Source organism: Dermacentor andersoni, chromosome 1, assembly GCF_023375885.2.
Source record: "Dermacentor andersoni chromosome 1, qqDerAnde1_hic_scaffold, whole genome shotgun sequence".
NCBI classification, from domain to species: Eukaryota; Metazoa; Arthropoda; class Arachnida; order Ixodida; family Ixodidae; genus Dermacentor; species Dermacentor andersoni.
The window spans coordinates 69,001,401-69,016,938 of NC_092814.1; the positions used below are offsets into that span (position 1 = coordinate 69,001,401).

At 43.8% G+C, this 15,538-nt stretch overlaps 1 protein-coding gene across 2 annotated transcripts in view; it reads left to right on the forward strand.

The window, feature by feature from the left end:
* Positions 1 to 15,538, forward strand: part of LOC126544106 (uncharacterized) — a 52,249-nt gene that overhangs the window by 22,203 nt on the left and 14,508 nt on the right. For both annotated transcript variants that reach the window (XM_050191319.3, XM_050191320.3), the window contains 5 exons: positions 8,894 to 8,972; positions 10,419 to 10,543; positions 12,835 to 12,930; positions 14,163 to 14,423; positions 15,221 to 15,405. In XM_050191319.3, the coding sequence (XP_050047276.1) occupies positions 8,894 to 8,972; positions 10,419 to 10,543; positions 12,835 to 12,930; positions 14,163 to 14,423; positions 15,221 to 15,405 (746 nt within the window). The remainder of the gene's footprint in view (positions 1 to 8,893; positions 8,973 to 10,418; positions 10,544 to 12,834; positions 12,931 to 14,162; positions 14,424 to 15,220; positions 15,406 to 15,538) is intronic.

A 15,538-nucleotide genomic window follows, 5' to 3' on the forward strand; every position in this document is an offset into this window, starting at 1 on the left:
CGGTCATGTACTAATTGTGGCCATGTTGTCCCTGCAAACTTCTTAATCTCATCCGCCCACCTAACTTTCTGCCGCCCTCTACTACGCTTTCCTTGGAATCCATTCCGTAACTCTTAATGACCATCGGTTATCTTCCCTCCTCATTACGTGTCCTGCCCATGCCCATTTCTTTTTCTTGATTTCAACTAAGATATCATTAACTCGCGTTTGTTCCCTCACCCAATCTGCTCTTTTTTTATCCCTTAACGTTACACCTATCATTCTTCTTTCCATAGCTCGTTGCGTCGTCCTTAATTTAAGTAGAACCCTTTTCGTAAGTCTCCAGGTTTCTGCCCCGTACGTGAGTACTGGTAAGACACAGCTGTTATAAACTTTTCTCTTGAGGGATAATGGCAACCTGCTGGTCATGATCTGAGAATGCCTGCCAAACGGACCCCGGCCCATTATTCTTCTGATTATTTCAGTCTCATGATCCGGATCCGCAGTCACTACCTGTCCTAAGTAGATGTATTCCCTTACAACTTCCAGTGCCTCACTACCTATTGTAAACTGCTGTTCCCTTCCGAGACTGTTAAACATTACTTTAGTTTTCTGCAGATTAATTTTTAGACCCACCCTTCGGCTTTGCCTCTCCAGGTCAGTGAGCATGCATTGCAGTTGGTCCCCTGAGTTACTAAGCAAGGCAATATCATCAGCGAATCGCAAGTTACTAAGGTATTCTCCATTAACTCTTATCCCCAATTCTTTCCAATCCAGGTCTCTGAATACCTCCTGTAAACACGCTGTGAATAGCATCGGAGAGATCGTATCTCCCTGCCTGACGCCTTTCTTTATTGGGATTTTGTTGCTTTCTTTATGAAGGACTACAGTGGCTGTGGAGCCTCTATAGATATCCTTCATATTGGCGCATCGTATACATTTATTTTTGCTGAGGTTAGCGCACCGAGTTTTTTTTTTTTTTTTTTCTGCAGGTAGCGAAGGAAGGCGACCCACCTAAATGTGCTCAGTGCTGCGACAAGCGCACAGGCTTAGCGCTCGACAAATTGTGGTGCTGTAGTGCAAGTGCGGCGGAAGCAAGCAGTGTGCTTACATCTTATAGCCACAGCTGCTGTAAAACGCCGTCCGTGAACCGCGTGTGCTGGCTCAGTAAGCGCGTGAAATTTGCGGCAAAAGAGCAGGTCCTCGGTGGTAGCCTAACGTGTAATCCGAGCGCACGGCTTCTTGTGATCCTCGCATTGCATTTGTGTTCCCAATAGCAGAGCTCTCTCCTCCGTCCATTTGCTGTCGCAGCCTGTGGCATGCATGCTCACCCAATTTCTTTTGTGTAAATAGTCCCTGTGTTCTCCCGGCCCTGCGTGTGAAATTGTCGGTGCGCACCAAGCACCAACGAATACCCTGTTTTACACATATTTAGGGTTTATCCTTGTGACCGATATTTGCTGCCAGCCATGTTTCATCGCAATTACGGTGCTTGTCTTCATGCTTGAGTCTTTTGACCTTCCATCTGCTGTAACGGCACGGGCTCACGTAGCTATGCCCCATCAAGTCCGTGCCACATGAAAGCATCTCGGGGCATTCGTTGTAAATGCAGGCTAGGAAGGTCTGGGTCGATCAAGTACGCCTCGACGTCTCTCTCCCGGACTGGTCTCCGGAGGTCCCCGCTGTCCGAAGAAGCGACGCTTTCGTTGTTAAGCTTAAGTGAACGTTTGTGCAAGTTTTAAGGCAAATACAGAAGGAAAAAAAAATCAAACAAGCAGAAGTTACAATTCGAAAATAAGAGAGTGATCGTCCTTCGCCTCTCGTCGCGCCGTTTTATAGCTATCGTTTCCTTCCCCCGGCGGCGCCATCACGTTACCTGCCCGGTAAATTGAAAGTTCCACGCAGGTTCCGCCCTCTCAAGGAGCAGCCTAACGTGAAAGGAAGGAGCGCTCCTATTTAAATACATGTAAAAGGAGAATTCGTTTTTCTTGGCAACCACTGCACCAAATCTGGCGAGGTTTGTTGCATTTAAACGGAAAACCTAAAATCTAGTGACTGTTGGTTTCGAATTTTTGATTTAGGCCGTCAATCTTTTATTAAAAATGGCAAAACCCGAAAATTTTCAGAAAACGAAACTATTAAGTTTACAACTCGGTGACTCGGCAAGGAAAAATGATATCACCAATTCTGTGAATTGCATCTGATAGTACATGCAGTTTTATTCTAGTGGAACTTTTAAGAGTTTTCTGGTAAAATCATAAAGCCTGTGATTAACAAAGTTGCAGCAAACCTTGGATTACATTTGGAAAACCTTGCAGGCCTTTAGAGATTCGTTCCCAGCTACTGTTATTTATGCGCATTCGCTTTAGCGTGTGAACCGATGTGCTAGATTTTGTGTGTCCAGTAAATCATTTGTGGCCTGCCAATTGCCGTGACGAAACCCTTCGCCGCTATGAAATATTTTCGTGACCGTTTTGTTCCATTTGTTCTTCAGAACCATACAAGTCGGAATAATTATGATTTCGCTCAGCTTGTATTTACAGGCTACGGCATGTATGTACGTACGTTAAATCGCTTATCGGCCTTGTGTCCATATCGAAACCGCTTTTCGCAGCTCTTGAGGTCCGTTTCCGCCGGCGGGCCAGAACGTGTTCTTTTGCGCGAATGGCACGTTCGTGCGCCTTCTCTTCAGGAGTACTCATTTCGACGATATTCAACCAAATGGAAGCGGCGTCAGTCAGCAACAACGCATTGACTCTGGCGCTCAACTCAGATGCTGCGGCGGCTGTCCGAAGAGTAGTGTTTCTGCTCGCGCTAGCGCGATGAGATTGTTCGGGCGACTAGTAGCAGTCGTGGGGAGCACTTTTTTTCTCCCTCTTCTTTTGCGCCCGGAAGGCACATAGGCGGAGGCGCGCGTGTCGAGGCGGCCGCCTTGAGGGGCGCCGACGATGCGCGGCGGGCGGCCAGGATGAAAGGGGCCCCGCTGGCTGCGCCGCCGCCTGGGGCTGCGACTCGCCCTTGTGCGCCCTCTCCTCTCTCTCTCTCGCTGTGTGTGTGTGTGTGTGTGTGTGTGTGTGTGTGTGTGTGTGTGTGTGTTTGTGTGTGTGTGTGTGTGTGAAAAGGGAGGGGCTCTTTCTCGTTTGGCCGAGCAGGATGGGTAGGCCCCCCACTTGCGTTGTGCATTTTCCTGCTGTAATACACAGGCAAGGCCTTAATTTCGCCCGTGCCCTGTAATTTCGGACGGGCCCTGCATGACGAGCGCGACGAGCGCGCCGCTGATGAGGTCGCTGATGCTGCTCACGACCGCCGGATTCTCGACGGCCCTTTGTGCCGCTCGCGCGGCTTCCGCCATGTCCTTATTTCCAGCGCTGCCGATACCAGCCGCTCTACCGGCTTTCGCTACCTCCGACGTATCCGACGGACGGTTCTCTCTTGAGCGCGTCAGCCGCGCAATGGCACCGCAGTCGGTCATAGCCTGCGCGTGTAGCCGCGTAGGCTGCGTCTGTCTCCCAGGGCGAGCGACACACTCTACACTCGGGCGCTGCTACTTTCGCTGTCGTCCGCGTCAATGACGGCAGCCCGCAGGTGGCCTGGCCACAAAAGGGCCGCGCTGGGTCTCGGGGCCACCGTGACTGCGCTGATTTGCTATCTACGCGTCCAGTTTACTTCCGGCATTTGGCATGCACCGCGGGAGCCGTTTCTTGGAAGGCTGCGTGTTCGCGAGACTCCCACCGGCGGTTGTCGGCGTGTGCACGGTCCCCTCTGCGAGTCGTTTTACGCGTGTTGTTCAGCTAAAGCGGCGTTCGCAGTCGCGCCTGAAGGAACGGCACCCGTGTCGCCAGCTTGAACCACGGAACAGGAACACTGCGGTGTCTGAACTATCAGCAATGCACCCCCCGATCAGTCGTGTGTGTGTGTACCCGCGGTCCCTGGAATGGCGTCCATTCCTAGCCGTTCATAGTGCTGCCCGCGCTTCTGTGAACTATTTGGAGACGCTGCCAGCAGAGCTTTCTTTCGGAAACCGCAAGGCAGACTTGATGCGCTAAGTAGATGAATGCACCGGCAGTCGCGTCGTGTGAGGTCCGCGGTCGTAAGCAGCGTCGGCAGCTGGGCAGTCCGTGCATTTCTTTCATGCCGATTGGGGAGAGGACGACTGCCTTGTCAAAGGTCAGAAGCTTCTGGCGTGGCTTTTTGGGGGACCCAGACTCCCCCTGTTATGACTTTGCGCAGAAAAGGTTGGACAAAGTAGCAGTTTCGCGCGTGCACATGCACACGCAAAAGAGAGAGAGATACGGAATCGTATGTGCTGCCGCGAAGAATATTACGCCATCGCGTTCCATCTTTTGTGTATAAAAGTGATTTTTTATTGGACAGGATGTGGTTTAAGAAATAAAGGGAAGTTGTGGCAGTTGTGACAGCTTCATAATGTGTAATATAGGAGAGAAGCGTATATGAGGGGAGCGGAGGGATACCATGAACTGCTCTCAATCAGCAAGCAGTGGCTTGAGGCTGCCTCCTCAATCATTGTTTCAGACAGCCAAAGCCTGTCAAAGACACATCAATTGTAGCTCGGCACGCACCATGACGAGTGCTGGGCAAAACAAGGTGTCTTGTGACTATGAGAAGGGGAGACAGAAACAGCTCGGGCATGCAGAAGACCACTACAGAGGTCACAGACTGATTCATTTGCCCTTATGTACGAATTGGTAGGATGCACTTGAATCTTGATGTTCCCTTGATGAAGGTGCCTTGAATTGTTACAAAAAAATACGGAGCCATTATATATAGTAAGCTACGTTGCATGGGCAGATTGCCCCCTTTTAAAACTTTCCGACCATACTTGTTCATGAAAAAAAGAAATGGGGGGGGGGGGGGGTACTAAATAGCAGTACTATGTAGCGGTGCTAAATTTCAATTTCCACGCACCAACCGCAAATATGAGACGTCACTTGTGCAAATGATGTCTCAGGTGCAGAGGGTGAAACAAATGTACTTGCCTTCATGTTTTGACATGCCAAAGCTATGAAATTTATACAAAACCATAGAGTGTTTAATGGCATGTTCTTATACTGTTATTATAATTATGAATGTTTGGAAAAACAGTTGTATTTCTACTCATTGCCTTGCTGTGCAACCTCACTGTAAAGTTACAGTGGTTTTATTGTGCAGAAAACGCATGTTATGGTGTCCAAGCTTAATTTCAATTCTAATCTGGTTTTGACCTCTGGCCTTCTCTCAAAGCATCCATGAGATGCAGTGGAGACTGTGCACCAAGCAGGTTTATCAAGGCCCCGCTCCATTTCCTAAAATGTTCATATGCAAGTTGCATTGCAGTGAAAGCGCATATAAAGAATTTCATTTTCTGCATAGCAGTGTCTTTAGTGGGAAGGGAGAGAGATGATGTAGGCAATAAAATCTATGAATGATAGGTGTAACGTTAAGGGATAAGAAAAGAGCAGATTGGGTGAGGGAACAAACGCGAGTTAATGACATCTTAGTTGAAATCAAGAAAAAGAAATGGGCATGGGCAGGACATGTAATGAGGAGGGAAGATAACCGATGGTCATTAAGGGTTACGGACTGGATCCCAAGGGAAGGGAAGCGTAGCAGGGGGCGGCAGAAAGTTAGGTGGGCGGATGAGATTAAGAAGTTTGCAGGGACGGCATGGCCGCAATTAGTACATGACCGGGGTTGTTGGAGAAGTATGGGAGAGGCCTTTGCCCTGCAGTGGGCGTAACCAGGCTGATGATGATGATGACACCCATTGACTAGAAGGATCACAGAAAGATTGTCAGCACATAATGTGGTAACCCTGATTGTAAGACATGCAGCCATTCCCAATTTCTGATTCACAACTTCCTCCTTTTCTTAGGCCACTGAGCCATCCTCATGAATAAAGTTCTCACTCTCTCTCATTAGTAATTGTCTTTCAAAACCGTTAGATTATACTTACCTTGCTTTGCCTGAGTATAACTTTTCCTTTTAGACCTGTAGACACTTTCTTTATGCCAGCAGGTAAAATTAAAACTCACTGTCACTGCTCTGAAATGAATGTGTGTGTGTGTGCTAGCCTATGCCACCATCTGAGGTTTACTCTGTCTGTGCAGGCATTTGACTGCAATTAATGGCAGTTGAGTGGGTTGTGCTATTTTAGCCTAAATGGGGAGATGGCCATTTGTCATCACTTTCAATATTCCTTCATAATTAGCTTGAAGAATCTTCACTGAGAAGCTGCAGTGCCAGTGATGTGCTGCTTGTACTAGCATTTTGGAATGAATCGGGGCAACTCGGAACAGCTTTTCCTTGCTATCTGCAAAGCATCAGAAGTGATGTTGCAAGGCATTGTCAAGTGACCCATGCTGCAGTGTAAAAGGCATGGACTGTGTTTGGCGACCATAACAAAACCCAAAGCATTGTCGATCACTCTCGTGCTTTGACACAAGTAGCAGAGCACAGTCCTTTGATTTCAGTCATGCAGAACCCCATGTTGCCATTGGACGGCTGCAGGTCAACCCGATGTTGTGCGGTGTTCTTCCTGAATCAAAATGTCTGCCATAAGTGCGGAAAAACCCACCTGCTTTTCTTATTCAAGCACTCTGCCTCCCTCATGCTTACCTTAACTAGCTTAGTCGAAGGTTCAGGTTGGCCATGTGCGCACAGTTTCATACTACATTTACATCCTGTGCTCAGACGTGTGCATGTGCCCACATTTCACATGGGGAAGGGGCCCCATACTCTTCCGAATGGGTGAGCATGGTGTTGTGCTGTTCACCTGTTCATTCATACTGATGTTGGAGAGGCTATCATAAACAGTATATTTATGGAGTTTAGCAACAGACTCGAATGAGCAATCAGTTTTGAAACATTTGCCCATGCTTCATGCCTGTAGATTTGCACATGAGACGATGTTTTGCTTTGCACTTACGGCTGATTTCACCAATCCCCTTCAGCCTGTAATGCATTTTTGTGCAAGCAGAGTTAATAAAAATATGAAATAGAACTTCAGCAGCTTTGGCCATACAGCTCCTTGGTTGGCCTGGCAATGTTCAATAGGCCTTTGTTCTCAACTGGACTCCTGTTCTAAGAAATGACAGTAGCAAAGTTGAGATCTCTATGCTTGCATTCATGCTCCATCAGAATCTGATAGTTTTATTCATGTTGAAAAGCAAAATGCAGTACCATATAGCCTTCCATTACAGTGCCTCGGTGACACAATAACAGCACGGACAACGTTTATTGAATGGTGGAAATTACTGTGGAAAACTGCTTGACAACTGAATGAACAAGTCATAATTGCATAAGTAAACTTCTTCTTTGAACTTCTGGTCCTGGGTTCTTTCATTGTTCACATGCTCGACACATTCACTTTTCTGCACACAAATCCTTTAACTTGGTGAACTTCTGGTTATGGGTTCTTGCATTGTTCATACACTCGACACATTCACTTTTCTGCACACAAATCCTTTAGCTTGGTTGTAGAACAAATGTAGTATGGAAGGAGGGACAAAACCTGCCTTGGACGGAAGCTTCCTTTGATAGAAAGTGTAAACTACCAGCACAGCTTATGAATGGAAAAAACCCATTGTAAATCTTTGCCATTCTAAGCAAAACTTGTACTTCAAGGACAATGAAGCTGTATAAGGGAGTTCTCACACCCTTTGGAAGTCCTAGGGGTCTGTTTTGTCACTACCCAAAATCTACCCAATAATTTGCAGATGCTTCACTATACCTGATGCAATTAATTCTCTACACCCTAGCCTTTTGATGTGCATCACTATATCTGAGCTTTGTATGGAGACACATTTTTCCTTTAAAATAAATAATTAAGGACAGACACTGAAATCGTTCAGTCAAAAGGCCCAGAGGCAATGTTCAGAAAATGTTTATTGATTTGGGCCCTTCCTAGCTGACCTCCAGCGTTGAGCTGGTAAAACACAACATGAGAAGTAAAAATTACTGATGACTGGCCAAAATACCAGGCAAAGAATTCATCATCATCATCAGCCTGGTTACGCCCACTGCAGGGCAAAGGCCTCTCCCATACTTCTCCAACTACCCCGGTGATGTACTAATTGTGGCCATGTTGTCCCTGCAAACTTCTTAATCTCATCCGCCCACCTAACTTTCTGCCACCCCCTGCTACGCTTCCCTTCCCTTGGAATCTAGTCCATAACCCTTAATGACCATTGGTTATCTTCCCTCCTCATTACATGTCCTGCCCATGCCCATTTCTTTTTCTTGATTTCAACTAAGATGTATTAACTCGCATTTGCTCCCTCACCCAATCTGCTCTTTTCTTATCCCTTAACGTTACACCCATCATTCTTCTTTCCATAGCTCGTTGCTATGGAATTATTTGTTGTCTATTCAAGTGAGGCATGTGCAAGATAACTTTTACATTATAACCATTGATTATTACGTTTCAAAACAAATTTGGGGCTTCAACATAGGCTGCACTGCTGGCTGTTCTGTGACACCAACCAAGCCGCTGCACTCTTGCCTTTGTCGGCTTTCACCATTGCTGCGTGAAAATAATTTCGGAACTCTTCACTGTAAAGAAACACTGCAGCTAGCTGATGCTTGCTATTATTATGTTTCTTGTGGCATTCATTAGGTAGCGCCATGCAAAATATGAATCTTGATTTTAGCTGAAGGCTGTTGCAGGGGTGTTTAGCTCGTTAAATATGTGCGGATCCTGTTAACAGTATTATGTGTAGTATATAGGAGAAAGGCGATAAAGACTTTGTTTTGTATAAGCACAATACTGTTGGCACTGTGCTGTATAATGGGAATGTGAACGTTAAAATTGCGATGATTGAATGTGGGCAGTACACAGAAATTGAAATTGTCTTGCATTTGCCTTGACTGATCACAGTCGGCATCATATTTTCTTCAATGTCCACTTTTGTTCTAGGAGCTGTCCCTGTCACTTTGTGATGATGAAAGCTGCAAACCAAATGACCAATTTGAGGAAGAGAAATGTTTGCATCATGGTGAGTTACTTAATCCGGGAGGGGGGGGGGGGGGAGGGGGGTTAGAAGCACGTGACATGTCAAGGTATAGTCAAACCTCATTATATTGAAATAGGATATGACCAAGTAATGAATATAACAAATTAAGTAACATTTCCCTTGAAATACCCATACAGATTCATAGTGCAGTACATACAATAATGAATATAATGAAGTAAATCCGGCTCCCCCTTTAACTTCGTTTTAACAAGGTTCTACTGTAGTGAAACATGATTGAGATGGCAGGCAGAAGTAAATCAAGCATGCTCCCTGCAATTCAGTATCAATTCATAACCTCTAGATTGGAGCACATTACTTGAATGCAACACTGTAAGCCAACTTGAATACTTCATGTCATACTACGGAAATGACTGAAGGTAGTAATTGGTTGGCCACATCATCATGCTGCTTTTCGTTCATGTTTTCTGAAGACAACTTCTTACTCAACTAGGTACCCATTTTTCCTTCTGCCCGATGCTTTTGTTGCCACATGCTTCTAGAGTATTCACGGGTGAAAACAACTAAGAGCATAAAGAAACTTCACATTTTCTTGAATTAAAAGTGCACTCCATAATTTTTCAGCGGTTGTCACGGCAGTAATGCTCACAGCAGTGGCTCATTGGGTGTTGTATTTGCTGCTAAGCATGAGGTAGTGGGTTTGATTTCCAGCCGCAGTAGTTGCATTAGGACAACGGTGGAATGCAAAAGTGCTTGTGTGCCTATTTAGGTCACATTAAGAACCGCAACTGAACACAATAAATTCCGAAGCATTCACTATAGTGACTCTCATAGCCCCAGGGTTGCTGTCTTGTTTTTGTTACATCCCATGAATCAATACTAACAATAATGCCAAGGGATGGGAACAGTGTGATATTAGCTTGTGTCAGCATGTGAGTCTTACCCCCATATTCAGAAATGTGCCTTAACTGGAAGCCCATGCTTGACTTGTGGTCAATATAACGCCTAGCATGAACAAGCCCAAGACGCTCATTGCCTTTCTTTGGGTATGTTTACATTAGGCATCCTTGACCAAGTCAAGCAATTGGCTTCAACATTGAGGCTGAAAGTTGGGCAAGTTAGTTTATGTTCATGGTGAAAAGCCGTGCAAATTGAACATGGACAGAAGAAACACACAGATGAGCGTTGTAAACAAACAGCACCCCTACGATGAACGGCAGTACATGGGCAGAGCAAGGACGTATTACCAGCTCAAAGCTTACCATGTGGCATGGGGGGGGAACGAAGTGTAGTAGCACTGTGGAACAAATTGTTGTATGTCTAAAAAGGCCGCTTATTTCTTAGTGAGGGCGATGGACAGCTGACTTATGCACAGGTCGCCATTTTTGCTTATGTGAAAAGCTTCCACGATTTTGCATGTGACTTGGTCATGGTAGGTACACGAAGCCTGTTCCATTAAAAATTTTTCAGACGGCAGCACAGGCAGCACAGAAAAGGTGACTACAGCATCATTGACTGAGGATGACGAGCGACCAGAGAAAGCTGAGGAAGAGAGGAGTGAGAAGGAGGAACGAGGAGAAAGTCTTAATGCAACGGTTAGTTCTGGCCAGATACCTAGAGTTAGCGTTACTTTAAAATGTTATATTCCTCTTATCACATGAATGCAAATGTGTTATATGTATTAATGCCAGTACCTTTCGAAAATCGGACGACACTCGCATCAGCCCACCTGACTACCATCTGTGTATTTATGGTCCATACCATAGACACCTGTTGGACTTCATCTAACACAACAAATTGTACATTTAAATGAGTTTCTTTGCAATCCCCTCCTGAAGTGATAGTCAACCCCATAATTATGGTATAGAGCCTCTCTTGCTTATGTGCACAACAAATTTTAATTATAGCATCTTTTAATGTGACCAGTTCAAAACACATGCCAAGTGCATTGCAGATTTGGGCGGGAAGCAGGCCACAGGTTACTTCGATGTAAATTAAAGGTGGTGTTGCATGGTATTACAGATAACTGATACACGGCCCCATTGTAGCTGTTGCAGTGGTCAGAAGTCACATTCTGACCATGTAGCCAAAGCCTTTGATCCTTTCACTCTGCACATAGCACTCAAGACTGGTTAACCGTGGCTCTTTGTTTCCTCTTATTTTTAATGGCAGAGTTTTCACTTTTCCAGTTATCCTGTGCTCAATGCATTCAGTTTTCGGTCTCACGGTTGCAGTGTGACATGCAATCTGCGTCTACAACAGCAGGCTGACATCTGCATGCATGAGTTGTGTGTTGTACTACAGCGTCACTAAGTCTAGTAGCCATGACTTTACCTGAGGCCTGCTTCGTGCTTGAAGACACGCAGTTGAATGAAATGAAAAATTATTTGTTGTGCTCATTAATAATTAGGCCTCATACCCTAATTATGGAGCCCATGGCTATCTATTAAAAGAGGAAAGAAAAAAGAAAACCTATGGCAAATTTTGTTCATACTCCTTCAAAATTTGTTTCATTCATGTCTTGCTATATATCTCGAGTGCCTGCCAGATGGCATGCACCATTGTACCTAAAAGCTTTGAGAATCGTTATTATGTTCACTGTATTTTATATACATTCAACATTGATGTTCTCATTTTTCATTTATTGCATGTATATCCAGCATTGCTAGGAGGATATAATACTGAGGCTGAGCTGTCTGTGCATTCAAGTCTACATCATAATACCCGGGAACATTTCATTGTGATGTCAGTATTAATACCGTACCTGATTATGCAGTAATTACTAAAGATACAAAAAGAATCAGGCAAATGTTGCAGAAATATGTACTGTTTTAAATTGAAGCTTTATTTGTATTGATATACATGATTAAGAACTGTAAATGGGGAAGGGAAAGTGACCACCTAAAGATCTTGAATTGCAACATCTTGGTTTATTAACAGGTGGCAGAAGATACACATCAATTAGCAACACGTGGTAAGCGTGCACACAATTTAAAATAGCAAAAATAAATCTAAAAGCAGTGCGCAATGCACAACAAAAATGTCAAAAGTCGCAGCTAAAGAAGAAAAATGTTCACTACAGCAATATACCTGCTGTAGATGGTCAAAAGATATTTTTTGGCTTAGGCAATGCTTCAGAAAAGCTGCTCTCTATGCAATTTGCTGCAGTTAGTTATTCATATACAGACATTAAGAAGTAAGAAAATACTGTTTCCTGCAACTATTATGCTATTCGGGTTGGTGATACAAGGGCTGAAAAAGTCTAGAAATGCCTAAACATTTAATATGGTTTAGATGATTGTAAGCTTATACCACAAGAGGTAGCCTATGACTAAAAACCGATGTAAAGTCTCCGAATGCTTTATGTTTTGCTTGAAAGGTTGCTACCGTCTCGTATGTTTCCCCATTTGTCAGCATCGACAACTCAATCTGTGGTGACAAGTGACTGGATGTAACCATAGGTCTCAATAGGACCCTGAAAGAGGAGTTGGGACACGTCAACCGTGTGTCAAGTTTCAAGTTTAATCTGCCGTATATTAGACGGTGCTGGCATGTGCTGGGTGGAGCACCAACACTCTTGCGAATGAGACCTCCTGCAGCTGGGGATTTGACATGATGCCATTCTTGCTGTTGCTACAAGTCATTACATGGATTTCTTTTTTCTTTTTTCTTTTTTTGTAACTGTTGTTTTGCGTGTTTACATGTACACAGAATTGTTTTTTATCCTTTGTAATAAATGTGCACACAGTTGTTGAATCTTTAATAATAATGATAATAATAAGAATAAAAATAGGAAGATGATGCACCTTTTGAAAAGGATTTGGAGTGATAATTAAATAGAAGCAGAGAAGTAATAAATACACTTGATGTCTTTTCATACATACAGGATGTTTCTTGCAATAAATCCCACCATGGTGAAGAGAGACAGGAGTTTTCCTTTACACTCTACGATTTCAATGGTCATGGCAAGGTAACAAAAGATGTGAGTGGGCCAGTTGTTTCCGTCCTTTTACTTTATGCTTTTATGGCTTATGAGGTGGCTCAGTGGCTATGGCATTCTGCTGTTGACCATGAGGTCACAGATTCGATTTCCGACTGTATTTCGATGGGGAGAAAATGCGAAAATGCTTGTGTACTTAAATATAGGTGCATGTTAAAAAAACACAGGTGGTAAAAATTCATCCAGAGCCCTCCACTACAACATCCCCCATAACCGACTGTGCAGTTTCAAGACATTAAACCTCACAATTAATACTTTTATGTTTTTTATTTTAACTTGAGTGAGCAGCTCTTGTTTCCAGCTGCGCTATAACCTAAAATAAGTGTTAAATACGAATGTGGAATCAGTTTAGATTGATAAGGTGTTCTTTTAAAATTATATTTTTGTTGCTTTCATGGTAAGAGTTGAATAATAGAAGAGAAAGTTAAGGATAAATTTCCATTTCTTGAATTTCACGCTGGAGTCTTCATGCCGATACACCAATGTGACGTTTTGTATTTCAAATTATTTTCTCGCATTTAAGCTAGTGTGGTGCAGTAGAAGTTCTATAACCTTGTTAAGTCTTTAGCTCCTTTAAAATACATTGTAATCCATTTTTACGAATAAGCAATTAACTCGACCCAAGCAGATGCCATAAAAATCCATGCATCATGGCGAGCTGGTGTAGAAACTTCAAGGCACTGTCAATTCTCATCTCATTTTGGGGCTTTTTTGGTGCTGTAGAAGCATAATTTACTACTACGTATACAGCTCAACTTATTTTTCTCTTTAGTGTCTCTTTAAAGGCAGATGCTCTTATAGTGAATCTTACCAGTTCTGTATTGTGATTTCATGCATCTTAGGCGCTACCACACTTTATAAATTTTAGCACTTCTATACATTCTCAGTGTTTTGAAGTTTGTTTCTTGAAAACATCTAAGTAATGGTTTGTAAACCTGCTAATGAGTATTCTAACCAATATTCATCAGCTGTTACATTGGCTTGTTACATTTCATATTGTATGCATTGTGCTTCTATCATTGAACAGCTCTAGTTGTGCACTATCACAATCAGCTTGTGCCAAATGGTACTTGGCCGTGCATAGATTTCAAGCTTGTTTGCATGTGTGCATGTACAGTGGACGATTTGTTTGCTGATGTCTGCAACTGGGTGTTATAATGTATGCATAATGTTGGGGGAGCTTGTGTGGAAAACTATTTTGGTCTTATTTTTAGGATATTGCAAGCCTCGTTCGCTCAATTTATGATGCACTGGGAAAGAAGAGCCTGCCAAAGTCTGGTAGTCGAACCATCAAAGTGCGACTTGCCATTGGGCCAGACGAGGACAGCTGCCCAGTGCAAACTCGACCACTTTCAGAGTCCTCAGCACGCAGCAGTGCTCCAACTGCTTGCACATTGCTCACAGATGAACCACCTCCTAGTCGCAGAGCACCAGAGAGCCTTTCAGTTCCTGTGCACAGAAAGTTTCCACCTCAGGTTGGCAATTTCTTTGATACCTACTGACTGGCCAAATACTGGCGACCTTTATTTATTTTATTTATCATATATTTTATTATTAAATTTATATTTGCAGTGTATACACAAACAATGTACATTACTGTTACATAGTTACGACACACGTGGTGTGTCTTACTGTATATGACAGCACGCAGTTCAAAGGTTGAAACATGAATCTTAATTGCTTCTGTCTCGGAGCGTATATGTACGAAATAGAGAGGAGGAAGGGGAAAGAGAGAACAAGGGAAAGATATAAAACGATAATCGCACGTGCTGTCGGCGCTTGCAAGGCAGTCTGATTTCGGCTGACGTCTCTTTACAACAATTACCTTTGTACCGGGAATCTCAAATTTAAGCACCTTTTAGAAGCTATCATGGGTCACATGCAGCTCACAGGATGTATGCTGACTGCTACTCCACACCTTGCAAGTTGTATTGAGTGCCAAGCTCAAGAGAACATGTTGAAGGCAATGGCACCAGTTTGTGTTTCATGGACACATAACTCTAATATTATTGCATGACTGATACGTATTACTGGAAAAAGAAAAGGAAGTTTATGTTCACTGAAAACAAGCCCCTGGGTGTTATATTGAAAGTTCAGAGAACCGCTGTTTAAACTGACTCTGCTAGTTTCTTGCACACTAACCAAGCCAATTCAAGCCACTGCAAAGCATTGTGGTAGGTATTTCTTTTTGGAAATCTTAAGCTTTGAGTAGCACTGGCATTGAAAGTGAAATAATGGAAATCTACATATCAGTCTCATTGGGTTTTTGCAGGCAGAAAATGTTCCCTCGGCAGGAAACAGGTGCAAGCACCCATCTGGTGGAGTGCCACCATCACCATTGGGAAGTCGCTCACGGAGGGTTAAGCCTCGTGTTCATCAGCGACATGAGCTGCTACAATGGCTGAAAGAGAGCACAGAGAAGGCTTGCCATCAGTCATCTGCTGCAGAAGACAACAGGTAAGGATGTGTGTGAATAATGGTGAATTAAATGCATCATGCCCCCAAATTTGCAAGAAAATCAAAAAGCTCAAGTGTAGTTGCTGTCTGGACATGTTTGTGTCGCATGTTTGGTGTAAAGCATTATGCATGA